Source organism: Ixodes scapularis, unplaced genomic scaffold, assembly GCF_016920785.2.
Source record: "Ixodes scapularis isolate PalLabHiFi unplaced genomic scaffold, ASM1692078v2 PGA_scaffold10__122_contigs__length_95168666, whole genome shotgun sequence".
NCBI classification, from domain to species: domain Eukaryota; kingdom Metazoa; phylum Arthropoda; class Arachnida; order Ixodida; family Ixodidae; genus Ixodes; species Ixodes scapularis.
Window position 1 is genome coordinate 71,461,785 of NW_024609836.1, and position 26,319 is coordinate 71,488,103.

The following is a 26,319-nucleotide window of genomic DNA, read 5'->3' on the forward strand; positions in this document are numbered from 1 at the left end:
AAGCCCTGAAATTTCTGAAGCAACGCGAGACTGAGGAACGCGAAAGTTGACACTAAGTGAAGAAAAACGTTCTCCTTCCCTTGGTGTCGAGCTTTTGTCTTCCTGAGTCTCGTGTTGCTTCAAAATGTTCAGTATACGCCAGCTCATTTGCGCCCTTAGGTTCTGATGGAATGATATATTAGAATTCACCAACAGCCGGACAGCTACAGCGGGGACGACGCTTCCATGCTTGTGAGGAACACTATCGAGACTCTGGTGACTACGAATTGGCCAGCGGCCTGTCCCAGGCACTGAGTATGGGGAGGTGAGGAAATGTCACATATTTAAAACCAGAGACGACGGAAAAACAGGGACAACACAGAACACAGCCAACTTTCATTGGCGCAACCGGTTCTATACGCCACTCTCCCACGCGACCTTCCAGGGGTAAATTTAATATAACGAAAAACATCTCAAACGGACGTACGGCGATGGAGGTTTTTATATTCGTTATGGACGAATGTCCCGTAACTGTCAGAGGGGGCCTGGCTGTGTGATGGATATGCTTGCACTGCTGCGCCGTCGATGGCGATGACGGATAGATGCTTCGCAGCCGTTTCCAGACAAAACAAAAATTAAAAAAAGAAGAAGAAAAACGAAAAGAACTTTACGGCACAGCTTCGGTGTTTCGGGAGGTCTTTATTGGCTCTAAGGAACTTCGGGGTGTCGTTGACTCAAGATGGAGGCAGCGAGTCCGATGTCCGGATCCAGCTGTTGGGTGGGCGGCTAGCTGCGGTCCTTGTCCCTGGAGCCGAGAAATAAAAACCGGAGATGAAGTGGTAGCTGACAACAGAGCACGAGACCACGTACTCGAGGTCCGCGCAGTTAACGAACGGGCTTTGGTTCAAAACTAGTAGAAAGTAGAAACCGTCTTCACTGATTTGTACCCCCCAACACGCTCCAGAATTTTTCCTTACAAAGTGAGGCAGTTGAGTCAGTGACAGATACGCCCCGAGCGAGTGTGCGATTGACTCTCTTTCACTTTTCTACCTTTACGTCGCTTCCGCTTTTCTACCTTTACGTCGCTTCGTCGCCAGGACTAAAAACTCCTCAGGGTACACGAATCTATACTACCCCCCCCCCCCTCCTCCCTCTTTCCCTATTGACAATCCTGGATAAAACCGTCCCCTTCCCTTCACCCCATCGCGTGATAAATCACGTGTTTACGTAACGATATCCGTCAATAGAAACATCTAGATGAACATGTAACCCTCTGTATTTTTTTTTTCTTGTTATTTATATATTGCCAAGTGAAGAGCCCTTCCTTGCTACAGCTCCTTTCGCGTGCATTCCACCGATGGAATTAAGGACCAAGCAGACTCAAACACGTGGCCGCATTTCAGACATATCTTCATAGAAGGCATCCAAAGCAGGTACAAGGCTGGTACAAGATAGAGTAACTGTATCATACCGGAAGTAGAATAAGTAAGGCGGATAGTGCAAACAAGATGGATAGTACAAGAAAGCGAAACCCTATGGACCATCGGGTCCATAGGGTTTCGCTTCCAGCGAGCTCGCAAACACAAAATATGAAACTACTTTTTTTTTTTTTTGTTAGGGGCGAGCGCGTACATTGTTTTAAGAGAGAGAGAGAGAGAAAGAGAGAAAGGGGGGGGGCGGTAAAGGAAACTAGGAAAAGTAGAAATTTTGGTCCGGGATCGAACTTACTTGATTTGAACAGGGATCTGCACGCAGGCGACGGGGACCTTCTGTGGCGACTTGTCGTAAAGGTAAATGGTGACGTTGAGCTGTACCTGTCGGGAAAACGTACACCGTCAGTCACACGCCCACAGCCCATCCCAAAGAAGTCAAGCGCGCTCTCTGCCGCTTACAATCACACGCCAATATATGTTCTGCGGTACAAGTTTAATGAGGAGGGGGGAAGGGGGTGGGGGGCAAGGTAAGCGACGTAAGTTACATAACAGGGGAATTAACTGAAGGAACGTCATATTGTTTTTTTTTGTCCACGTGATGCCAAAACCACGAACTTCCGGTCAATTACCCTGGTCCTACTCAATGACGCTTGATAGCGCAAGCATCGAGCTGGCGTCTAGTACTGGCACTGTTACACGGTACTGGACACTATACTCTATTGACAACAGTACGTTATCAAACGGCCTTAATTTCATATATATACTCTAAAATACCGAATGATCGCCCACCCCACATTTTTACCTTATCTCTCTCCACCATAGGTGGGCGTTCGTTGGTGGGAGTTTTACCGTAGACAGACATTATCTGTTCAAATTAATAACACTGGCTAAGTGACCCAAGTTTCCGCCTGATTCCTAGCCCCGAAAAAACAAGTTTGTTAACATGGCAACTGCAAGCGACTGCTCGAGTCACTCCTCCACTCTCGCTCAGAGACACGCACGCGCGCACAAGTAAAAGAAGCTCCGATGCTGCTCACTTTGGGGAAGAACGGCTTCACCAGGAAGGCGCCACTGTGTCTGTAGAGGCGTCCTTGGCGGAGGCCATGGCTCTCTTCGCTGCACCTGACGTTGTCGGCGATGGATGTCGTCGAGTTGCAGACGTTCACCTCGCGGCCGTACGGCACCAGGACCTTGTCGAACAGGCCGAAAATGCGCCGAAACACGCCGCTGGTGTCGCTGCGTGGTGCTGCGACCAGGAACAGGCGGATCGCAGGTGTCAGGTTAGTCAACAATCAGCCGTTACTTTTTCGTAACGCACTTGATTTTTATTAAGCACAAAAACATTTGTACAGATGCCCAATTTTATAGTAAAAAAAAAGTAAAGTGCCAAAACTTATCTACCGCCAGTCATACTATTTTTTTTCTTCTAATCAAAACGGATTTCAAATCACAATGACAGTGTGATCAAACACGGAAGGCATAGAAACTCGAATCCACAGCCTCCAAGACCGGGCGTGGTTTATCATAAGTTACTCTTCTCGATTTGTGATTGGTTCTTCTGCGCTCTTATCGCCATACGCCCCAGCCTTATTAGCTGCGGGAGCGGTAATGAGATTATAGCGGTTTACAGGTGTTACGAAGTGACCGCCTTCACAATAGGAAACAAAAGTTAATATCCAAAAACTCTACCCCAAAAAACGACCACTTTTTTTTTTTTTTTCGTTCGAAAACCCGCTAAAGTTTTACACGAAACTCGAGCTCGACATCTCCAAGTCGTGCCTCAAAATCGGAGTTTTGGAAATATCACGCGACTCACGTGACGTCACAGGTCACGTGGAGCGTACGTCATAGCGCTATAGTACGCACGCGGAGTCAGTGACGAAGGACGGTTATCGAGAAGAGACATGTGTCGAGCGTCTGATTATCACTTCGGGGGGCCAATGACATTGCAGCATCGGCCGACAAGAACGCGAACGGACCAATCGCAAAGCGTGAATATAATACGTCACTACCCGCGTTTTCCACTGAATTCTAGGGTAACTAAAAGTATGCCAACTTGTTCGTCACGTCTGGTTAGCTAAAAGCTAACCTCCTCGCTATTTTTTTTTTACTGGAATTGTTTTTTAGAGCGAAACTTTCGAAACAGTTCACCCTTTGCTCGTGTGAGAAAGGCTGAACTTTTTTTTTATATCATGTTTATTTGGAAAACATTAAATATTTAATCAATATTAAAAAAAAAACGCCTTTTGTCGCTTAAATTAAGTCAGAGCAGAGTCAACGGTGCTGCAGGATGGGGCAATCCGGTGTCCTCTCAAATTCGGGATCTTTGACAGAAGGCGGGTTATGTCGCCGGATCCATCCATGACAACTGGACATTGTTATCTGTGATGATAGTTACACTGCTGTGGATGTTGGGCCTGATGGGGTTTTTTTCTTGGAGGAGCTTCCGGTATAAATAGTACACCCCAAGGACGTCAGAAGGGGCAGTATTATATCACCCCTCCTGCCCGCGCGGCCATTCACGTTTCTGTGGAATTTGCTTCGTCAAGATGGGAAAGAAAAAAACACACAAAAGCTTCTTAGAGATTAAACGGTTCAGTGGTTTCGAAGAGTCGGCATATATAACGAAAATATTCTTCCCTGCAAGTTTTGTCCAGTTACAGCTAGAGTGAACATCGTACATAATTCACACGACTATATACACTATGAGAAAAATAAAGGGTGTATTATTACACCCTTTGTCCCATATAATTCACCCAGAAACTTCAGTTCGACGTACAGAGCACTGACCTTGAACCGACGGTATACCAACTTTCACGAGCGGCTTGATAGCCGAGGTGTACAACATGTCATATCTATACCGCGTTATCATCAGCTATCGCAAGCCCCTCGTAAGAAGTTTTGGGGATGTATTATGTGGAACAAAAGTGCAGGCTACACTTTTTTTTAGAGTGTATCATTGAGCCGAGGTTGGAAACTCTGCCTTCAGCGCGAGCTTGCATGGCTGCTGTAGGGCTTTGGTTGCGCGTGCCTGCGCGTTCACACTTGTGTTAGCAAGGGCAGAAAGCTCGCGCTGAAGGCGGACCTTCTAGTATCAGCTGAATTAAGGGTTCACGGAGTATAGGGAGTATTCACTGGCGGCCATAGCTGTGTGCGCGACAGCTGAGCGCGGGCTGATGGCGAGCTTCCACAGCTCTTTTGTAACGTGCACTCCGCACCCTCAAGATTGCCAGTCTTAGCAGCCTCTTAATGTGGCCTTGTTCTGAGCATGCGCCCTCGACATCACCCACAAATATGGCTCCCAGTGAATACTCCTTATAAAATGGCTCTCGGCGTTTTTAATGAGTTCATGTCTGAACAACGTTACTTTTTATTGGGGCCCTTTGATCAATCGGGAATGCAGCAAAATTAAACAACAAATTTCGGAATGTTATAAATACAACGAAAATATACTCGATAAACGCCGAACTTTCTTCAGAAATAAATGAACTCCGAAAACACAGGACCCTACCGAGAAGCGATAAAATGTTGAGGTCACCCTAGATCATTATAAATATTTGTTTTCTGTCTGTTTCTTTTTAAACATGCGTTAGTTAATATTAGAACGCACGCTTCTTTGTGTCAAAAGCATGGAACAAAAAATAATTGTAAAGAAAACCGGGCTATTTGGAGGCAGGTGGCCATTTAGCGCACGTGAAAGTATACGCGTTATACTTTGTTAACAATATTTTCTCTTGAACTAGTTGGCACATGGATGCTCAGGAAACTTGTGCCCACAAACAGACAAACACAAAGGGAACACGGACAAAAGTTTCTCCTTGTTGCTGTTCGTCTCTGTTGGTGCCTACAAGTTTCCTGGGCTTGAAGATGGCCGCAACCACTTCGATGAGAGTCTGCCGGTACTAAGGCAAAACCTTACTGAATTGAAAAAAGAAAAAAAAGCTGTGCTTGAAATAAATATTTATAATACAGGTATGCAGGTAATTAATATTGGCATTCTTGCAGGAACCTGGTTGAACAGTGACCCGGCATATGTCGTAGAACACCTCGTCCAAACGAATAACAGAGCGCCTTTTGTTCCGAGCTGTCGCACGTCCACGTAAGCGCCAACTTGCAAGGTAGATACGTACAGAACTGGAGCTCCAGTTTGGCTTCGCTGCCCCTGTAGAGCGGACAGATCTCTTCACTGCCGCAGCCTCCAAGATATGCCTGAGCTTGCTCTCCGGGATCGCCCTTGGCCCAGGTACCTACAAAGAACAAACAAAAAGCCAAAGCGCCTGGTACCCTTGGTTGACCACAAAGCGAACACACGTATCAACAGTTAAAGGTACGAAAACATGGCGACCGTCTGCTTGAGGGATCAACAGTGTACGGAGAACAGAAAGGTGTATACGCTGTCCTTTCGTAGAATATTGGAGATGTCCATCTCTATCCAAGGAGATTACCATTCAAGCTTGGAAAATAGATCCAGCTTTTATAAACGATAATATGCCACTCATAATGCTTGATTTCGTCTGGTTATATACGTCACTACTGTGTGACATCATCGCATCCTGCAGGCGGTATAATTCCTACTTCTTCTTGCCAAGAAGAAACAAGTTAGATGGTGCCAAATGTACGGGGTGCGCGCTCAGCAGCAAGACCACCACAATGGCGACTGACGTGGCGGCAGTGCAAGCCACGTATATTACACATTGTGCCGACACCTCCGTCTCTGAAAAGGACGGAGGTGTGTCGCTGAACTGTCGATTCCCTTCGTGCCAGAGAAAAATAAAAATATTTTTTTGAGGAACTTACAATTGTAGAAGTTCCTGAAGGTGGGTTCGCCCTGGGCATCTTGACCCCGCACGCAGGCAGGTAGCACCAGGAGCAGGGCGAGGGCAGATCCGGCCAGGAGTACCATGTTTCTCGTGGACAGCATCTTCGGACTACGGGAGAGTTCGTAAAGACGATGTGAGGTCCGCCGCCGATCGATGCGATGTGTGGACGTAGCCAAGGCCGACCGGACGCGGGTGACACTTTATCGGGTTGGGGCCCTGAGGGAAAGGGGGAGGGCGAGGGGAAAGCGGCGAACACCACGCCTTGACGTCAGGATGTGGGCTCGCGTTCCACCCTGCCGCCGTCGAAATACGATCTGACCAGGGAAAGAGCGTCGGCAAGGGGAAGGGGAAACGCGACACTGAGGTTCAAGGCTTGGGTTCGGTCCTGTCTCTAGATCGTTCTCCGATCGTCGTGTGTGGTCGCGATGGCCTGACGGGAAGGCCATCGTGACGGACGTTGTGCGTGACGGATAGCAGCACACGTGGCCGCCCGCTGGCAACCGTGGAAATGGGATTCCCACTCCCGCGGAGCTCCGTGGCTCCGTTCTTGCGTGTCTGAGGGTTTGGGCTGAGTGATGTATATCTTCTGCGAAGACGGGCGGTGCGTACGTGTCGAGCGCCAGAAACCGTGTTGCGTCGCTAATCTGCCAGAGATGATGATAAAATGGAAACTGGAGAAATCGTTCGTACGCTTTCTCACGTGAGTTGCGGAGTTTAATCGCAAGCTCGGAAAATGCTGATCTCCTGCCAGGCCAGGAATAGAATGCATGCATGTGTATTATAGGGTCGGCTGGATTTCGGGTGGTGGGGATGAATTTCCATTACCTCACCCCCCCCCCCCCCCCCCCCCTTGGCTACGCTAGAGTCAAGTCGCCGAAATCTGCTAACCCTATTGGCGACGTAAGCGATCGAAAGCGTCGCTGTGATCGGCCTTCCACGATTGGCCGAATGCTGACTAAGACGTCAGCGAAGGATTTCCCATTAACTGAAATAAGAGTGATGTAAGAATTCTGCCCCCTTGATGCTGTTAGCATCTTAGGGTAGACCCTTTTTAGTTTGTCCGGTGCTGAAAGCACGACTTGGACAAAGTAAAAAGGTTCTGCCCTAAAATCAATTGCCAACAGCATCAAGAGGCAGAATGCAGTGTCAAACATCGACTCAAATATGTAGAGTGTCAATATGGAGTGGTATACCAAATATCATTTACTTCCGGGAAAGCATACGTAGGTAAGTCAGGGCGATGTATAAATACGAAATTAAGAGAACATGTCCAAACACTGAAATTAATACCAGCGGAACATCTTGCGGCGCATGTCAAGGACTGCAAATGCTCACCGTCATTCAACCACACCAAAGTTCTGAAGGGGTTCCGAGACAAAAGTACTAGAGAACTGTACGAGGTTCGAATCATCCTCACCAGTGGTGAAAAATGCGAAAGCGCTCCATCAGTGACCCTAACACAAAATTCAGTTCCTTTGGTGTTTCCCTTGAAGACTTTTTATTCGTTTGCTCTGTGTCCTTTGATTTTTAATCTTTTGTTTCTTTTTGTTTTATCGACAATTTTTACGTGACAAGTACTCTGCCGTTAGATGAAGTTAAAATATTTTTATTTCGATTTCTAAAAACCAAATATGTTGTCTTAGTGGCAGCTGTGAGTTTATTTTTATCTTTCTCTTCTCCTTTTTCACTTCCACCTCGTCTTTCTCTGCATGCTCTATTAAATTGACAGTTGTAAGTAAGCGCTCTGTCCTGTCCCCTTCTTCTCTTCTTAGTTATTTGCGCTTTTTAAAATCACCGTCTAGATGTTCAACCAACTAGCCCCCCCAATTGATCTTGACGTTTTGTTCACGATACGAGCGCGGGCCGCATGTCCGATGCCTATAGCCGCGATGCCTGGCGAAATATCCATGTTGTGTGGCTGTCTGCTCGAACTATACCAGTTGACCAGCCCGGGAGTTGTCTTTCCCAAGTTTCCACACGACAGTGCGCACCTGAATGTATAGGGTCGAACATCCCGTGCCGGTCCATGGAACTCCGGGAAGCCGTTATCGCCAAATCGCAAGACACTGATCTGTTCCGATTGCTTATGCTCATGGCACTATCTAATTTACTGTTACCAGCTAAATAGAGAATCGTGCGTGAAAACATCAGTTGCGCTGTGAAACCGAATGAATGTGCGCGGGAGCATACTTATCACGGCATTCATAATTTCCGCTGACTATTTTGCTATTGACAATAAACGTGTAGTCTGCCCGTTACAGCTTCATAAAGGTACACAATTCAGGCTACTAAAGCAGGAGGCACACGCACGGTCAAACGACCACCGCGTCGGTCGTATAGTGTTTCTCAGTGTACGAGTATATATGTCTCGCGCCTGTAGAAACAAGACGCGTAGACTCAGCTATTTTCGGGAATATAAATGTAAGCTTGGAGGTTTATGTGCCAGACCTACGAAGGGCCTCTGGCACATTTCAGCGGAGTCCTGATGATTAATTTGGACCACCTGGAGACCTTGTGACGTGTAAACGAGATCTCGGTTATACACGGCGCCTTCACGACAATAAGTCCGCGTCACATTGCGGGAACCTCCGTCGAGATTCCAACTGGAGATGCGCAGGTAGAGCTACATTTCGGGACAATTTGTTGCATTTTGAAACAAATGGGAGTGCGGTACACAGATTTGATCGGCGCTAAAAACGCGCAAGCGCACAGGCGCGCTCAGCCGGCTTCATTGCTAAAACAGTTCTCCCCGTGTTATGAGCTTACGATGTATCAAAAATGATTTTCTTCGCGCGGGGTCCACATAATACGGATGTACCCTTCCTGCCGAAAGCTTTGCTGACGCGACTTTCGGTGACACATTATTGTGGCGTGTAGGGGGAACAATAATTTGGCACGTCACGTCACACAGCAGAGCTTCGTGGGCTGTGCTATGGTTGTTGTAACTAAGCTCTATTAGTGCATCAACGTTATCGCGAGGACAAGCGAATGCACTACGCCGTTGACTCTGCTGTACAATTCATTTGTTCCTTCGGAAATTGGTTGTGGCACGCTCGTGCATAATATATCTGTTGCTTAGTATTCCTCAGCTTCTACAAATGCTTCCGAAATATGCGTTTGAGAAAACCTACTTTTTGGAAAGAAGCGCAAGCTGGAGCCGGTGGTGCAGATGTTGTAGCAAACTGTACATTGGCGAAAAAGTGCGGAGCAGACGACACTTGCGTTTTGCCCGCCGTCGCGACACTTGCGCCCGCCGTCGCGTAGAGGATCACGTGACCTTTCGGACCACGTGGTTCGACGTGACGTGGACATGACTTTCACGACAGGAGACCAGTTTTGCCTGTCGTAACCAAAGTTTTGGTTTCGGTATCTGCTGATGCCTAAATTAAGAATACACAAATAATATTCCACATTTCGTGAATTCGAAGACGTAGGGATGTTTAGTAGTGCTTTGGGAAATGAAAGCACATGTAAGGGCCTAAAAGTTTTGGAATTGATTGCCTTGTAATGCAAATCATGCTTTGCACAATGGCAACATTTGTTAAAGACATCACAATTTATAGCGCCGGCTCGCGGCAGTTTACTGCGCAGTATTTCCAAGCGATTATGGTCCCACAAAGGGAATGATTTTTTCCTCTATTTCTTGTTTAACAAATTAGTCCCGAGTTGTCTTGAGCGGTGCCGAAGACAGTTTCCAGTGCAGACTGAACATTGGCTTCTGGTGGAAGTGGTAGGCTGCCTGGGTCAGAGGGTAGCGGTTCGCTCCAGAAGAAGGGGTGCAGGAGTGCCTGTACAAGAGCAACTTACAATAAGCTTGGACCCTTATGAATCTTCTGAAGGTTCGCACTTACCTGGCTACAGCTGAGCCTGGACAAAGGGTCATAGACCAGAAAGCCCTTGACTAGATCCCTGGAGGACCTGCCTACATCTGGTAGCAGGTCTCTCCAGGGGAGGGCTTCGCTTTCTGGAAAGGTAATCTTGCTGTAGTCTGGAAGTTGCGCTAGCCCCTAAGAGAATGGGGAAAAAAATGTATACACACGTAGAAAAAGAAATTTGGATTTGAAAACGTGACTTAAACAAAAAAGTTAAGGCAAATTGCTGGGCAATTTTGTTGCATGCGTGAAACGTCCTAGCGTGACAAACGTTTATATCGTCGTTCAGCACGTTTAACCTGTTCAGCCAGACGCCTACGTTCACGGTATTCTTCATCAGATAATTTAACGAGTGGCATGTGTATACATTTGAAATTATAAACCTGCATGGAGATTTTCCAGAACCTTGTAACTGATCACTCCTCTTCTCACACCTCGCCTACATCTCCTCCTTACTCCACCACCTCTGGTCCCACGACCTCCCCGCTAGCCAATCGGCGTCGAGTACCTCGCTCCTCTCCCGCCCGTCAACCAATCAATGTCGAGCCTCTTGGGCACGCTTTTATTCGAGCTTCACTTTTGGGCGCTTCACGAAATGCCGAACACAAAAGAACGTTTCACGTTAATGTGAACGAGAAGGCAAGATGAGGGGGAGGTTCTTACTGGCCATGTGCGTTGATTAGGTGTTCCAAGGGCCTTTATGACGAGACAGAGTTGCTCAATGTCACTTTCTCCCTGCTCAGAAGAAACAATGTTATGTCATCCAAGTGGCCCCACGCAGCTGTTCGTTTACGTACCCGAAAAAGGGGGGAACCGTTGAGCATCTCAGCCAACACGCAACCGGCAGCCCTGTTCAAAGAATAAAAAAAAAAAAAAGATTTTGGAAGGATACACTGCCCAAGCGCAGAATGCAAGCGTCTTACGGAAGGTACTGCGTTTAAGATATTCTTGCTGATAGTGTAGTACCTTGAAGATACATTTAAATCTTAAATTCGGACACAGAGTACGGTACCAGCACAACAAAATAGTCACCGCGTGAGCATTTTTGTTGTGCTTTCGACAAAGTGAGTCCGCGGCTTCATGCTAACAAACAAGAAAATGAGGAGAGGACTGAAGTTTGCTCGCTAAATTTGTCTTTGTTTATTACTTCACTAAGAGGCACCTATTTCTTTACGAAAAGCTTCTTTTTTTTTTTTTATGGCAAATAGATATGGTTACATCATAGTCTAAACCTTGAGACACAGATTAGTCAAATAACGGACGACACGACACGTCCCAAATTAGCTTTTGGGCCCGTGTTGTTGGTCACTTTATTTCTCAGTTTCAGGGGTTAAAATATTATGCGATTTCCTAATAAGCGCGACTGCATACCATCTCTTAAAACAAATTATCAGTTGCTTCCAGAGTTGAGAACCTTTTTGAACACGATCAAAAATAAACCAAATGCGTAAAAAAAATTAAAAAAAAAGAGAATTGAGGGTTTTGAGGAAGAAAGCTACACTTCACCGTGTCTCTTCTTGTGCACGTTTATTGTTTATTTTAGTTTGTACGTGTAATTATATTTGAAATAATTAGTTGCGTATATATATGCAACCTTATTTGCGAGGATCTTCACGAGGCAGGCTTGTCAACAAGCTGAATTTCGGCATGTCCCATGCATATAATTATTTTTGTTCCTGTAATTCTTTCGAGTAATCTTTTGCGTGTGGAACTTTTCGCGTCATATCACCAGAGGATATGATTTTCAGCAAGCACTCAGCTTTGGAGCAGTATGCGTGTGTCAACAAATTGTAGACCTGAACTTGAAATGAACGATGACCCAGTGCTTGCATGCCGTTCCTGCACCGCACTGTACTAACGCCTCGGGTGCACAGGCGTCGTGTATCCTTCGTCATCCACCAGAATGCAGCCATCAATATGGCACAGCACAGACAGACATTTGGATGATGACAGTGTCAAGGGTGCCACATGGGATTTCGGAAAGGGTCCGCTGATATAGATTTCAGAGCATTTGTACTTCATCCAAGATGTCTTCCTGCGAAAGTAACGCAGACAACCCTACACATATTTTATAAACCTGGTATAGCTTCTTATAGAACACTAGCTGAACTGAACACCTACCAGAGGTCTATGCCAGACCCGTAGTCCTGCGCCCCGTAGAGCAACTCTGGCGCCCTGTACCACCTGTGGAAATTGGAGGTTTTACATTCGAAAATCACAAAGGGCGTCTCAAATCGTGCAAGAAAGACTTACAAATCCTCAAAAACTTCTGAAAAAAAGAAAATGTTGGTGGAAAATGTGTGACTGGAACAAAGCTGCCAATTAGAACTACGAAAATTTGTTTGTTCTTGAGTTTTGGGCTTCGAAAGGGCAGAAGGCCTCGTCTTGCCATTTTTGCAGTTTTCACGATGTGACACCATTTGGAGTCTCGAAACTTTTAGAATCTTAAGGCATAAGAAGCATATTAGGTGAAAGCTTGCATCAAAGCCAATTTAAAAATTATAATAGTGTTAATTTAGGTATAGTTTATATGGTTTTGTCATATTAAGCAGCAAGTTTGAAAAGAAGACATTTTTACCTTCATTCAAAAATGTAAAGACATGGGCCGTTGCCAAATCTTTTACCTAATTATATATATGCATATATATACATCATGTACCATTTAGTAAAAATGAGGCATGACTGGTATGTTATAATTTAAAAAAAAGTTCCTGCACATGTCCAGTTCACTTATAAAATCTTAAGATACTTTTCTTTAAATAAACCTTTTGAAACGTCTTTTTTTTATTTAACAAGCATCAAAATTAAGTCTTTCAAACCTCTATGTCAAGCAATGAAGGGGTGAGAGAAATTATTTTCAATAACCCAGCGGGCCGAGTGCGAAATTTTGCTTCTTTCATGCAGCCGCATTTTCACGTATTCTGGCGAGGCTCGTTTAAAACGTCATAACTTTCTTTTTATTTGAGGCAATCACAAATCATACAAATAAACGGGGGAAATGCATAACAATGCATAGCATTTTAGTATTATAAGCACACAGTAACGTATAGTGTGATAAAAGAAAAAAGTGATTTTAAGTAAGGTTAACTTTACCCTTGAGGATTCGCTTTTTTTATTTTTATCACAACCCTGAAAGACCCGTCACTATTTTGAGCCTTCATCCACAAGTGACAGGATGTAGTGTTTTAACAAGACTCAAAAAATTCCATTTTTTTTTTTTTTTTTGCCGTGTCACGGTATTGGGTGAGGCATGCTGCTTCACTTTTGAAGAGTACAATTCCAGGTACCTTCGGGGCCGCTACACGAGAAAAATCATCAGCACTTTCAATGGTTTCCAGTTTTGACGACCTGAGGTTGTGCAAGGAGACTTGGTGCTTGAGGACTCTCCCCACGCCATTACACGCACTTTTCCCGTATCCCGTAGCTTAAAAAAAAAAAATCAATTTGGGCAGCCCTTGTCTCTTCGCCATCTCGTACAGTTGAAACCTATTTTGAAATGACGTCCTCCCCGTCAGAGATGTGGACAAGCTTTGTAAATATCGGAATGTTTTCTTTCAATCACTCTTCAGCTGTGCGCAGAGCGAACAGTGCATGGGCTGCATTGTGCGCGATGTCGTCGCTGACAACTCCGAAGCTGTAGATTGTGCGTTCCGTTGTAGCGACGCAGGTAAATATATAATAGACACGATTTGGTTCTTCCAACAAAAATATTGTATAATGCTCGCGGAAGAACGATGCTTCAGTTTTCTGCAAAATCACAATGCAATACGATGGTACGAGCCTTGTGATGCAACTTTTCCGAGCTTATAGCAAACCGCTGAGCATGTCGGCTGAAGTACAGGGGAAAGTGTTTGGTTACGCACTTTCTGAGCTCATTGAAAGTTATGTAACTTCCCCTTTGTTTCTTTAGCAGTTCGCTAGATTCCCACAAAGCTACTTCGATTTATTTCTCTTTCTTCGTTGGCAACAATTCCAAGGTTAAGCAATTTCTTTTTGGACACACCTTACAGATCAGCAAAACGCACTCCTTAGTTGGTTTAGCACACAGACAAAGGACGAAAATAATTTTCGTCATTCTTTCCCAGCTCGCTCGCACCTTTGCATTTATTTGTACTATAATCATCTCTTAATGTCTTCAAGATTGAATTCTTGGTCGCCCACGTTTAATATCGCTGCCAGACAGAGATTAGTGGCTCCCTCTCTCGGTTTTGGTTAATTGTGTCTAACAAAATAAGATGAGATACCAGGTATATTTGGATGGCATACAACCTGCCGGCGAAGCAAAACCAAAGGGAAGGGCTGCGCCCTCTCGAAGGTGGCGGCACATGAGCTTTAGCTCGGACCTCCTGGTAATCACAAATTGGTTATAGCTTATTCCATTCTGTCACGGGCACGGATCGTCATATGGTAGACGTTTCTAATGTCCATAGTGACCCTGTCCCTCCTAAAAAGGTAATCACGACAGCTACATAGAGATGCGATACAGTTAAAAAGGGTGGCGGCATATGTCTATGTCCCGCTCGGCCCCGTGAATTACCCTTTTTTTTTTCCCACTTTCCGTGTAATAAAAATAGCCAATGCAGCCTACGAGAAGCTTGAAGCTGCTTATATCTCAACAAGAAAAAATAAATAAAAGAAATTAGGGAAGACGCGCTCATTGCAGAAAAGCGAAAGCAAGCGCCGAAGCGTTTCGATGCTCTATCAGAACTGATCGTTTCACCGCATATCATTCTACGATATTCGGAACGTACGTTTGGTTTCGCACAAGTAGAAGTGCCAGTAGTAAAGGCGGAGATTGGGAGGTTTCAACAAGTCTAGCTTAGCTATCGTGTAAAGGAAGTTGTTTGAAGAAAGAAAAAAAATCATGCACGCTTAGACGTGGTCGACGGGCCGTCGCTTTGAAATGTTTTCCCCCGTTTGAAAACGTCCTATATATGTTTGTTAATCTCATATGACAACGCTTAAACATTATTTAAGTCAGTTTCGATTTCTGTAGTTTACTAAGTAAGCAAACTAAACGTGCGGAAGAACCCCTTACCATGTTATACTATAAATACTTTCGATGTATAAGGTTTGCCGAGCTGTGTGTGGACTCGAGAACCAATAAAAATTATAGTCATGTTACAAAAATAACTAATATTTAAGTGAAAACGAAATGATAGAGATATGCTTTGTAGAATGGAAGTACAAATATGTCTCGTTTTCAAACGCACTGCTTAATATGACGAAACCATATATGTCAAAGAAATTTTATTGCATTTTTAAGAGCACCATAGAAAGATTTTCATATAAACATTTTGAAAAAAAAAATAAAAAAAGTATTTTCTTAAAATGACGTTGAATTTTGTATTTTTAGCTTTTCTTCTCTTGTATGCGGTGTTCTTTTTTATATAAACTATACTTAAATTAACAATATTATAATTTTTAAATAAGCTCAGATACAAGCTTTCGCTTGATATGTTTCTTATGACTTAAATAATTGTATATAAAAAACTAGCTCGATTCAAACTTGGCCCATTATTTTCAGTGTGAAACGATTCAAACATTTTTATTTTAAATAAAATAAAATAAAAAAACACACTTCTAGTGAAGTTAACTCTTCTATATAAAGTATTGAAGCAGTAAAAAAGTAATCACTAGTGAAAAAGATAAACAAAAACGTTGCGAGACTTCAAAATGTGTCACTAGTGAAAACGGGTGGTTCTCATTTGAACCCGTTCGCATTTCTACCTTCTCGTTTTTACCTTCTCATTTCAACCCAGCGCAAAACAACTTTTTCGTTTCTCCCTTTCTCATTTAAACCGTTCTCAAAACAAACTTTCGGGTTTTGACCCTTCTCAAAACGACTTTTCTCATTTTAACCTTTCTCATTTCAAATTTTCTCAAAACATACTTTCTGGTTTTGACCATTGTCAGAAAGACTTTTCTCATTTTAACCTCTCTCATTTCGAACCCAAATTAATCCAACATCATAATCTCGCAATCTTTCTGCGGTATTTATGGCGAATTCGTGTAATTAATTGCCTTGAACCCTCGTCTGTGGCACCGGCGACCAAAAACGCGCCAGCGGCGCATCCCGTGACCCTCTCCACCCGAATGCAAAGCACAATGAACTGGCGTTTTTATGTGACTGGGTCGCGAGTGAGCTCTGTTAACTTCTTCGATCATTCTATGGTACCATGAGCACGCTGCATACGCCAACAACATAAATTACGACTCTGAGATGTGTGTAAACAGAAGCGGCTTCACAAAAACTTGTCAAAATATTGGCATTACCACAGTCCGTACAGCTGACAGAATATTAAAATATAAATCATTGAAAGGGCAGATGTATAAATCAGTGTGGTTCTGCCCGCACGCGCGTCCAATTTCAATAAACTTCGTTTGGATTTTGCTTGGATTGAAATTGTAATGCGTGTTCAAGTTTCAAACTGCATCAATATGCATACTTTTTTTTTCAGTGGTGTAATAACTTGTTATTACACAGTTGTAAAATAAAGTGATGTATGATGCAGCCCGTGTCTCAGAGCAAACATAGCTTGCTCAGGCTGGATAAATTATTCCAAAAATGTTGACCTTCTTCGAAACATAAATTCTTCTTCTTCTTCTTCAATATGTGTTAAAAATAATAAATGGAGACGTTAGTCATTCTAAAGCGTGACCGGCTACTCCATTACCATTGAAGAGAATATTTCCGACATAGAAATTAAACACTTCAAACATATAGATGCAGCTATACACCTCAATGTCTCCCCCCCTCCCCCCCCCCCCCCCCCCCCCACACACACACACACCTTTCCCCTACCTATAACGGAACATAATAAAAAACCGTCTAAAGCTGAAGCCACACCGCCCACAGACCCCACAGCAATCAGCCCGCAGACACCGCCCAAGCATCGCCCGCCCCGCACACGACGGCCCGCCAGTCTACCCATACAAGATATAAGTCACATAACCTCCGGAAGCATAACTCCGCTTGAGCGACGCGACTGGACCGTCGTGCAGAGAGTCAGAGCGTCCCAAGCGTCACCCGGGGGCCGCGCCCCGCAAGGCCCGCGGGTGCGACTCCACCTTCACACTGACAATGATCCTTAAATAATAACACGCACTAGTTCTACACACCAACACGTACACGCATACATAGACACATACGATGAGAACAGTTAATGAACCGCACTTATGTTCTTGGTATGAAGTGTCACCTCGAGTCTTACCAATTGTCACCAGATTGTTCACACATACACACACATTGCTATATTCATGCATTTTACAACAAGGTTCAATATTATCAACTCAAAAGCTAGTATTTGTCGATGATATCACTGTCTTCCAGAAACATTTTTATTGCCTGGAGAGCCTGTTTCTGCATGATTTGATTGGGCCATGGCCCCAGTAATTTATTTATGGTGAAAGACCTTTTATCCAGGATATCAAACCGTACTTTTAGTTGTGACCGATTGCGATCGAAGCGAGGGCAGTTAAAAAATAGGTGTTCAATAGTTTCCACATCCTGGCCGCAAGAACATTTCGGGTCCTCAATTTCATTAATTTTGTAGCGAAATTCTCTCGTGAAAGCCACGTTCAGTCGCAGGCGGTGAAGCATGGTTTCAAATTTTCTCGGTATATCGCTTGGGATATAAAACCGTAATTCTGGATCCACCACGAAGAGAGTAGACTGCCGTCCTGCCTCATTAAACCATATGTCGACTGCCATTTCTTTGGAGTGGTGTGCAATTAAATACTTTATGTCTGTTTTCGAAAAAGGAATTCCTCGAATTCTTTCTAAAGCGTGTGCACTTGTTGCTAGTTTGTCTGCCTCCATGTTTCCTGAGATTCCGCTATGGCCTGGAATCCACTGCAGCTTTAATGAATGACCATTACTTATGGCCCGATCGATCATATCAGCTACCTGGTAGACCAATGCATATGCCGGACTTCTAGAGTTTATTGACGAAAGAGCACCGAGGGCTGCCTTGGAGTCCGTGCAGATAACCCACTGGTTTTTCGGCTCTACGTCCTTTATATACTCCACTGACGCAAAAATTGCATAAAGCTCTGCAGCAGTAGAGGACGTTCTGTGGGACAAACGAATACGTTTCTTCACTTGCATTGATGGAATTACGAAAGCTGAGGTTGAGCCATCATTTGTCGTAGAGCCATCTGTGTATACATGAATGTGGTCTCTGTAGTGATCATGCAAGTATGCCAACGCCGACTGAGCAATCACAAAATGAGATGTGCTCAGGCTTTTCTTAAGGTTGGGTAATTCCGTGTTAATATCTGCGACGCGAAACATCCAGGGTGGTCGATCTATAGTCGGAACCCACGGTGTGTAATCCGGCACGATTACGCTCGACGATATAAGTGTCGAGGAAATATGTGAGCCCGTCCTAGTTATCAAATTCTCCGCAAGTGGGTGACAGTTCTGAATGGACAAGCGTAGGAAATGACGTAAGGTCTCATGTTCGCGTAAAGTTTGAAGAGGTAGCTGTTTTGTTTCTGCTAAAACCAGTGTTCCGCGAGTTGGACGCGGGACGCCCAAGCAGATCCGAAGACTACGGGCGATCATGTAATGCAGTCTGTTTTCTTGTGTTGCAGATAATCCATGGAGTGCTGGGAGTGAATATGTAATAAGTTGCCGAACAATCGCAGAATGCAGCATTATCATGGATTTCGTTGAGGCTCCCCAACGAACTCCAGTAAAATAACGTAGAATGTTGATTGTTTTGTTTACTTTTGCCTCCAGCATATCGATGTGTTTTACCCAAGTGAGGTTTTGATCTAGAATCACTCCAAGAAAGCGATGATGCGAGACGCGTTCTAAAGTTTGACCCTGTATTTTTAGCTCGAATCCACGAAGGTGCTTCCTCGTGAACGGAAGCATTACTGATTTTGAAGGCGCAATATCCATACCCCGTTCACTTAAGAACTCGTTTAAGAGCTTCAGTCCCGCTTGAAGCTGATCCTGTAAAGTCTTTAGACAAGTGCCTGAGGCCCAGATGCAAATGTCATCTGCATATATCGTCACATGGAGTGGTGAAGGGAGGCGACCTGGAAGCAAGGCCATGACCGTATTAAATAGAGTAGGGCTTAGTACGCTCCCTTGAGGTACGCCGTGTCGGAGAGTTTGACTCGTGCTATCTCCATCTGCGGTCTTTACAAACATTGTCCGTTTTGAAAGGAAGTTTTTTATCCACCGTACGACTCGTCCTCGAATTCCAAGATGTATAAGACTATATACAATGTGGATTTGACTTACTGTATCGTATGCGCGCTTGATATCTAAAAATACAGCTATTGTGATTTTTCCGAGCGTACGTTCATGTTCTATGTACGTTACCAAATCTAAAACGCAATCCATCGTGCAGCGTTTGGGACGGAACCCTGCTAGTTCTTCCGGTAACACTTCACTCGTTTCTAGCCACCATTGTAGTCGTTGATTAATTAGCTTTTCGAAAAGCTTACCTAAGCAGCTTGTAAGGCTGATTGGTCGAAAGGAGGCTAGGTCCATGGGTGTTTTTCCCGCTTTCAAAAGCGGTATGACCTTAGCGACTTTCCATTGGGCTGGTATTTCTTCCTTGACCCAGAGAGAGTTGAACGTGCTCAAAATGAAGTTCAGCGCACGTGGACCGATGTTGGTCAATTCATCCCATGTGATCAGGTCTGGGCCAGGCGACCTGCCCCGACGTATCACTCTCAGTGCGTTTTGAAGTTCCCTCATTGTGAAAACACAATCTAGCTCCAAATGACAGGACGTAAACTCGTTATCAATTGTTTGTTTGGCATTGACACACGAGGCAAAGTATTTAAGTGTCAGAGATGCCGCGCTTGGTCGAACCAATAATTTGCAAAACTCGTCTGCTATTGTCAGTTCTGATACGCCTCTGGATAGGGCCATTGCTCGCAACGGGAACCTTTGAATAGTCGGCGCTTGGAGAGCTCTAATAATAATCCACATCCTCGTGAGGTCACTTACAGACGATAGCTTAGCACAAAGCTGTCGCCATCGATGTTTGGCAAGTTGTCTAAGTTTACGCTGTATAAGGCCGTGAATACGCTGAGCCTCCTTATAGTCCTCTATCCATCCTGAGCGGCGGTATCTTCGTTCGGCTCTGCGTCGTATTGCTCTAAGTTTTTCATACGAAGCATCAACACCTCTATAATCGGATGGAATGGATACCCATCTTGTTGCGTGGTCAAAATTTTCTTTCACAATCGAAATAAAATCGTCCAACGTATCAACGTTTTTACAGCTTAGCGTATTCAAAGATCGAAACATACGCCAATTTGTAATTTTAACTTTCCGTTGTCCATTGCGCGGTCTCGCTACCTTTCTGTGCTGGACGAGTATGGGCAAGTGGTCGCTTCCATGGGTTTCTGTATCAACATGCCATGATAAATCCGGGAAAATGTCTTGAGAACATATTGTCAAATCCAGAACACTTGAATAAGTACATCCACGAAGAAATGTCTGAGAGCCATCATTTAGCACGCATAGATTATATTTCTCTATTACATTGGCAATCAGCTTCCCTCTCCTATCATTTTGTGTGCTTCCCCACAATGTATGGTGCGAGTTAAAATCCCCACATAAAATGTATGGATCACTAAATTTTGAGAATATTGATGTTAGAGCTTCCTCCGTCACTGATGTTACTGGCTCTATATATACGCAGGCTATAATCATTGCGGTCGTGCCAAACGTGATCTTGCACGCGACGTATTCTGGCGCTTCAGACGATGATGTGCACATAATAACTGATGGTATGTCTTTCCTCACACAGAGCATTGCTCGACTGGGACCATCCCGACGGGACGAGCAATACGTGAGGTAGCCAGCTATCTTAGTTTTTGCATCTGTATGAGCTTCAGATATTGCCAGAACAGGGAACTGGTATTGCGCAACGAGCTTCCTGAAGTCTCCTATTTTAGTTCGGAGGGAATTCGCATTCCATTGGAATACAGTGGTTTCACTGTACACACTATTCATTACATCTCAGGGACCCTTGTCCCCAGAATAAGGGGTTCCATATTAAGGATCGCCTTTACCTCTGGGATGTTGACGGCGTCTGGTAGCGATCTAATGATCGCTTTCACTGCCAAAAACAGTAGCCGCATGAGAAATCGTTGATCAGTTGCTTGGCTGTCTGCGTTGACCGGGGAATCTGCACGGTATGTAGCAGACGGCGTCTCCATTGAGTGTGTCGTTTGTGATGCAGCGGGTCGTGGAGCCCTTCGGGCACCAGACGCGGTAGGCATTGGAGGTCCTGACTCGCGCTTTTCGGCTTGAGTAAGCGGCGCTGACGTCATGGAACCATTTTCATTTTTTGAAGCGGTGTTTTTCTTACTTGGTTGTCGATGTAGCACGTCTGAATACGTAGGCTTGGATGTCGACGATTTTGTGTCGTTTGGAGCTTCAGGTATTCGCACCATCTCTGGATTTGATGGTGGAGATCGTCGAGTAGGTGTTCTGCCATTTATAATTTCGGTTTTTCTTACAACTGCTGCCGCTTTTTTACTGGAGCAGCCGGAAAACGTTGCCGCGTGGCCTTGGCCGCAGTTGGCGCATTTAGGTTCAGCTCGTGAGCTGCACTCTTGATGGTGATGTGGACCTGCACATATTTTGCAACGGCGGGCACCGCGGCAGTTCTTGGCAATATGTCCAAATCGTTGACATTGGTAGCATTGAAGGGGAGAACCGAAGTACTCTTCCACTGGGTGGCTGGTGAACCCCAAGTATACCCTGGGAGGCATCGGGTGGTCCTGCGTGAAGCGAAGTATGACGCTATCTTTGGGACGGGCCACTGAAGAGCCATCTTCTTGTCTTTGGTATGCAACCTGTCTTTGGACAGTTAGTACACCACTGTCTTTTAAGTACTCCAATAGATCACTATCGGAGTATTGGAGAGGAACTCCTTTGATTTTGCCCATGTTTTCGGGGTAGGACCTTGGAGTGGTTGCCCTTACCTCGATTCCCGCGAGGGATGTTTGCGCAAGCAGTTTATTTGCCGCAGGGAGGGACGCTACACTGACCGATAGGCTGCCATCCTTGGCGATTCTGTGTGAGAGTATTTTCTCCTGTGCTATTCCCAATACCTCTCGTGCCAGGACATTCGGGTTCACCTTCCAGAAGGAAGTCTCCTTGGACGTCGGATGAAAGAGTATTGGGATACCTGCTGGTCGGTTTTTCTTGTAAGAGACGATGGTAAAACCCGCGTCATCGTCGTTGTCATCCATGCTTTCCTGTAACGTGTAAGTCGAAGTCGCCGCTTCCGATGGAGGATCTGACCTCTGCGGGTCGAGTCTGCATGCACCTTCAACGCGCTGCCGTTTGATGGGAATGACGGCTTCCGCCTGCACATCTGAGTGGGTAGTTGGGGGCGTCGGTGGCAGCTCTTGGGAGGGTGGATTTTCATTGGGTGAAGGTGATTTACCTTGTTCCTGGGAGGGTGGTATTTGTTCCATGGTGGCGGGTGGCTTTATCAATGGAATGGCATCGGGTTGCGACGGCAATGGCAATTTGCCGGCCGTCGACGCCCGTTTCTTGGTGTTCAGACTTGCCGGTGCGGATGCCAAGTTAAATATACAATCCTTGCGACTTGAATAACAATTGAAAATGATATAAGAATGGCCAATTTGGGAAAAATAAGCTGAGAGCCACAAAACTGCGACAGGCTGTTCCGAGGCTTCTTCTTCTTTTTCAACATAAATTATCTTTCTCTTCGTTGTTTTTGCTATCTTGTCTCAGAGCACAAAAGGGTGCCTGTCTCGATGGCTTCGTTTGCCACTCGAACCCGCTATTTGCCGCCTCAGCGAGCATTGTTTCGTTTGGTTCCCTATCCCGATTCAAATGTGACGATACCGGATACAGTCTGGCAGACAAGCTGCCCGACCTCTTGGAGCTCGGGAAAACTTCTGCTGGTAAATTGCCGGTACACGCCTGAGAAGCGCAACCCGAAAAGGTTGCACCCGCCAGCCTTTGACCACGCGAACGCCCTTGCCAAAGATATGGAAAAACTTTTTTTTTCAGGGAAAATGACCACCCGAATTGGCCATAACAAGCAATAACACACGACAAGCAATAACACACGGATGGATCATTGTGCAATAGCACAATGATCCATCCGCTCCACACGACATCTTAACGACATGCAGCGACAGAAGAGAAATGAAGTACCGAATCTGCGCTAGCATTTTTGAAGCCACGTCAGCATGTGACCACGTAGCTACGTCAACAGATTCGGGGTGCACAGGATAAGGACAATTGTCTCATGTGCTATGCAAGCGATGGTGCCGCTTCGCTTCATCTTCAACCTTCATCCTCAACTGTTTTTCCTTCTTTCTATACCTCACTACGGTGTTCAAATGACAACGGGTTCAAATGAGAAAGGGTCGAAACGCGAAAGGTTAAAACGCGAAGGGCGTTTTGCGAATGGGTTCAGGCGAGAAGGGTTCAACTGAGAATGGGTTCAAATGAGACGGGTATAAATAAGAAAGGGTCGAAACGCGAAAGGTTAAAACGAGAAGGGCGTTTCGTGAATGGGTTCAAACGAGAAGGGTTCAAATAAGAATGGGTTGTTTCGAGATACACCCAGTGAAAACTGCAAAAATCGCAAGACCTATCTTCTGCTCTTTCAAAGCCCAAAACTGTAAAACAAAAACATTTGCGTTGTTCTACTTTTCAGTTTTGTTCCAGTCACACATTTGTCCACCAACATACATTTTTTTTTCTCCAGAATTGTTGGAGGACCCATCATTTTTTCTTGCACGATGTGAGACGAAATCACCCAAAAACACAGCCGCTCGATCTCACCTTGTTGCGACGCAGGCACTCATCTCCCTGTCCTTGGAATCCAGGCAGGCAAGTCCGAAGTCAGCCAGCTTCAGGATGCCCCGACTGTTCACCAGCAGGTTCGTGGGCTTCAGGTCCTGGCACGGCGGGGCGACACATTCTCAGTAACGCCATCACCCGTCTTTCACATCCCTAGAAGAATTCCGACGCCCCGGACACGTTCTAATAAAAAGGCCGCAGTGGCTGGGCTTCTCACGTAACCACCGGAGGCCAAGGCGGGGCACAGACACGTGTTCAATCAGTGAGGATACGAGTGTCATCCGAACGGTGACGCCGCACTCGTGTCCAATCTGCGCCCAGCTCTGGCCCCTTGCGGGTGACGTAAGAAAACCCTGCGCTTAGGCCTTGATACATATAGGAGGTGCCGCTCCGCAAACAAAGTGCCGCTCCGCATACCATCTCTTTCTTGCTCCCTCCAAATTTCACGTGGTAGATGTGGCGGGACCAAGGGACAAGACGCTGCCACGGCCGCAGTACACCCTTTTCGGGGGGCGTGCAAGCTGTGCCCGTTCTCACCTCAAATGTTAAGCTCCACACTCCCGCATTTGTTAAACAGCCTTAACAGCAATAACATTGATCTAGAAAGTCTAACCTTTGGAGACTTGCGCTTATTATATGCTTGTACGTAATCATTTGCTCTTTTAACATTTGCAAAAGGTGCTTTTAGTTTTGTCCACTGATTTCTTACATCATTGCCTCTACACGCTATTATGTTGTTTTTTGTTTGTTTTCCCGCGCGCTTCCTGCTGTCCATTGTAGGGAGGGGCCCAGGGACTCGTCAAGCTGCTTACTGCAGCTTTTTTTTTTTCTTGGGCCCCACCATCATAAAGGATGGAAATAAAGCATTAAGTCCCGTTCACATACATGCAACCGAGTAAGACCGAAAGAGACCAGACCGGTTTTTAAGCCTCTTGCGATCTCTTAGGACCAGCTCCGCCGGAGCGCATCCGGTCCTATAAGAAGTCGCAAAAGGCTTAAAAACCGGTCTGGTCGCTCTCGGTCTTACTCGGTTGCATGTATGTGAACGGGCCTTTGTTATTATTATTAAGAACCGTAATAAAAAAAGTCCGTCTCCTCGTGGAGCATTCGCAATTTCCCTTGAAGGTGCATTTTTGAATTTTAGATTAGGCATATATGTTATCTTCTCAATACACCTGATCCCAACCGCTAGAGCTAGATTCTGGTGGAGACTGAGCTGGCTGAGCATTCGCCTATATGTATGCATTTATTTATTTATTTCGAATACCCTCAAGGCCAGTTGGCATTACAGAGGGGAGTGGGGGTTAGTAAGGCGATTATTTATAACGCTCCGAAACAAGGTGCCGTCGCTGATGGTGACGATATTCTCCGGGAAGTCGTTCCAGCTCACAATGGCGTCCGGAAGGGCAGAATAAAGGTAAGCCGTTGAGTTGCATTTGGGCCGGGCTATCTTGCAGGGATGATCAAACCTCGGAGAGATGTAAGTAGGCGGGTGAAGCAGGGAGTGATGTAAGATTGGGTGGTAATAAATCTTGCGCAAAAGACATAGACGGGACATGTTACGATGAACAGAAAGATTGGGGATGTCAAGCTGGGCTTTCATGGCAGACACACTGGAGAAACGTGAGTAACCAGACAGGATGAAACGATAATTAAAATATGGCAACCAACCAATTCCTAAACATGTAGGGGCCCTATACGTTTCGAACCGACTCGGTTCTTCGTCAGGGGCGACTGTGGCCGTTGAGGAGCGACGTTTTTCGATCTTCTTTTTCTTTTCTCAGGGATGTGGCGCATTTCTCGATCTTCTTCTTTCATGAATATGGCGAAGCCCGTTCACATACACTGTTGGTAAAGCACCAAGGCACCTATTTATGTTGCCTGGCGTCGTTTGAATATGCCAGGACTCGACGAAAAGCCTATGTCGGTTGTTAGTCTCTGCGTCGATAATGCTGGTGTTGTCGAAGTCAATCCGGTAGTCTGACTTCGCAGTGCTCGGCGACTGCGCTGCGCTCGTGGTCGAGCTTGCGAACGTCGTTTTTGTGTTGGCGTATTCTTTCATTAAAATTCTTTGTCTCGCCGATGTAAGTGGCTGGACAATCTGCACAAGGGATCTTATAAACCACGCCCTGCGTTTTTTCTTTCGGAGGGCGATCATTTGGACGGGGCATGAGTAATCCAAGCGTGGACATCGGCTTGTGGGCTACGCGGATTCCTTCTTTGGCTAGCACGCGTGCAAGCGCCTCGCTTGTTCCTCTGATGTAGGGTACGCAGATGCGCGAGGTTGGGCGTGGCTGCGTACAGGCTTGTGGTTGCTGTTGTCTTTGACCTCGAGCTTGACGACGGGCAACGCGTTGGATGAAGGTGCTCGTGTATCCGTTCTT

The 26,319-nt window shown here is 45.5% G+C and overlaps 2 protein-coding genes across 2 annotated transcripts in view; both read right to left on the reverse strand.

The window, feature by feature from the left end:
* Positions 1-661: 661 nt before the first annotated feature.
* Positions 662-6,632, reverse strand: LOC8041520. Its single transcript, XM_042288671.1, has 5 exons — positions 6,210-6,632; positions 5,543-5,659; positions 2,450-2,658; positions 1,708-1,793; positions 662-784 (listed from the first exon to the last, which is right to left on the reverse strand). Exons 1-5 carry the CDS (start codon positions 6,331-6,333, stop codon positions 766-768), a joined length of 555 nt encoding a protein of 184 aa, XP_042144605.1. The 5' UTR covers positions 6,334-6,632; the 3' UTR covers positions 662-765.
* A 3,247-nt stretch (positions 6,633-9,879) lies between these two features.
* The window catches only part of LOC115314983 (cyclin-dependent kinase 1), a 57,356-nt gene continuing 40,916 nt past the window's right edge, over positions 9,880-26,319 (reverse strand). The window contains exons 3-9 of the mRNA XM_042288593.1: positions 23,918-24,033; positions 21,812-22,702; positions 12,226-12,288; positions 10,902-10,953; positions 10,768-10,839; positions 10,084-10,239; positions 9,880-10,020 (exon numbers count right to left, since the gene is read on the reverse strand). Coding sequence (XP_042144527.1) covers positions 9,880-10,020; positions 10,084-10,239; positions 10,768-10,839; positions 10,902-10,953; positions 12,226-12,288; positions 21,812-22,702; positions 23,918-24,033 — 1,491 coding nt within the window. The remainder of the gene's footprint in view (positions 10,021-10,083; positions 10,240-10,767; positions 10,840-10,901; positions 10,954-12,225; positions 12,289-21,811; positions 22,703-23,917; positions 24,034-26,319) is intronic.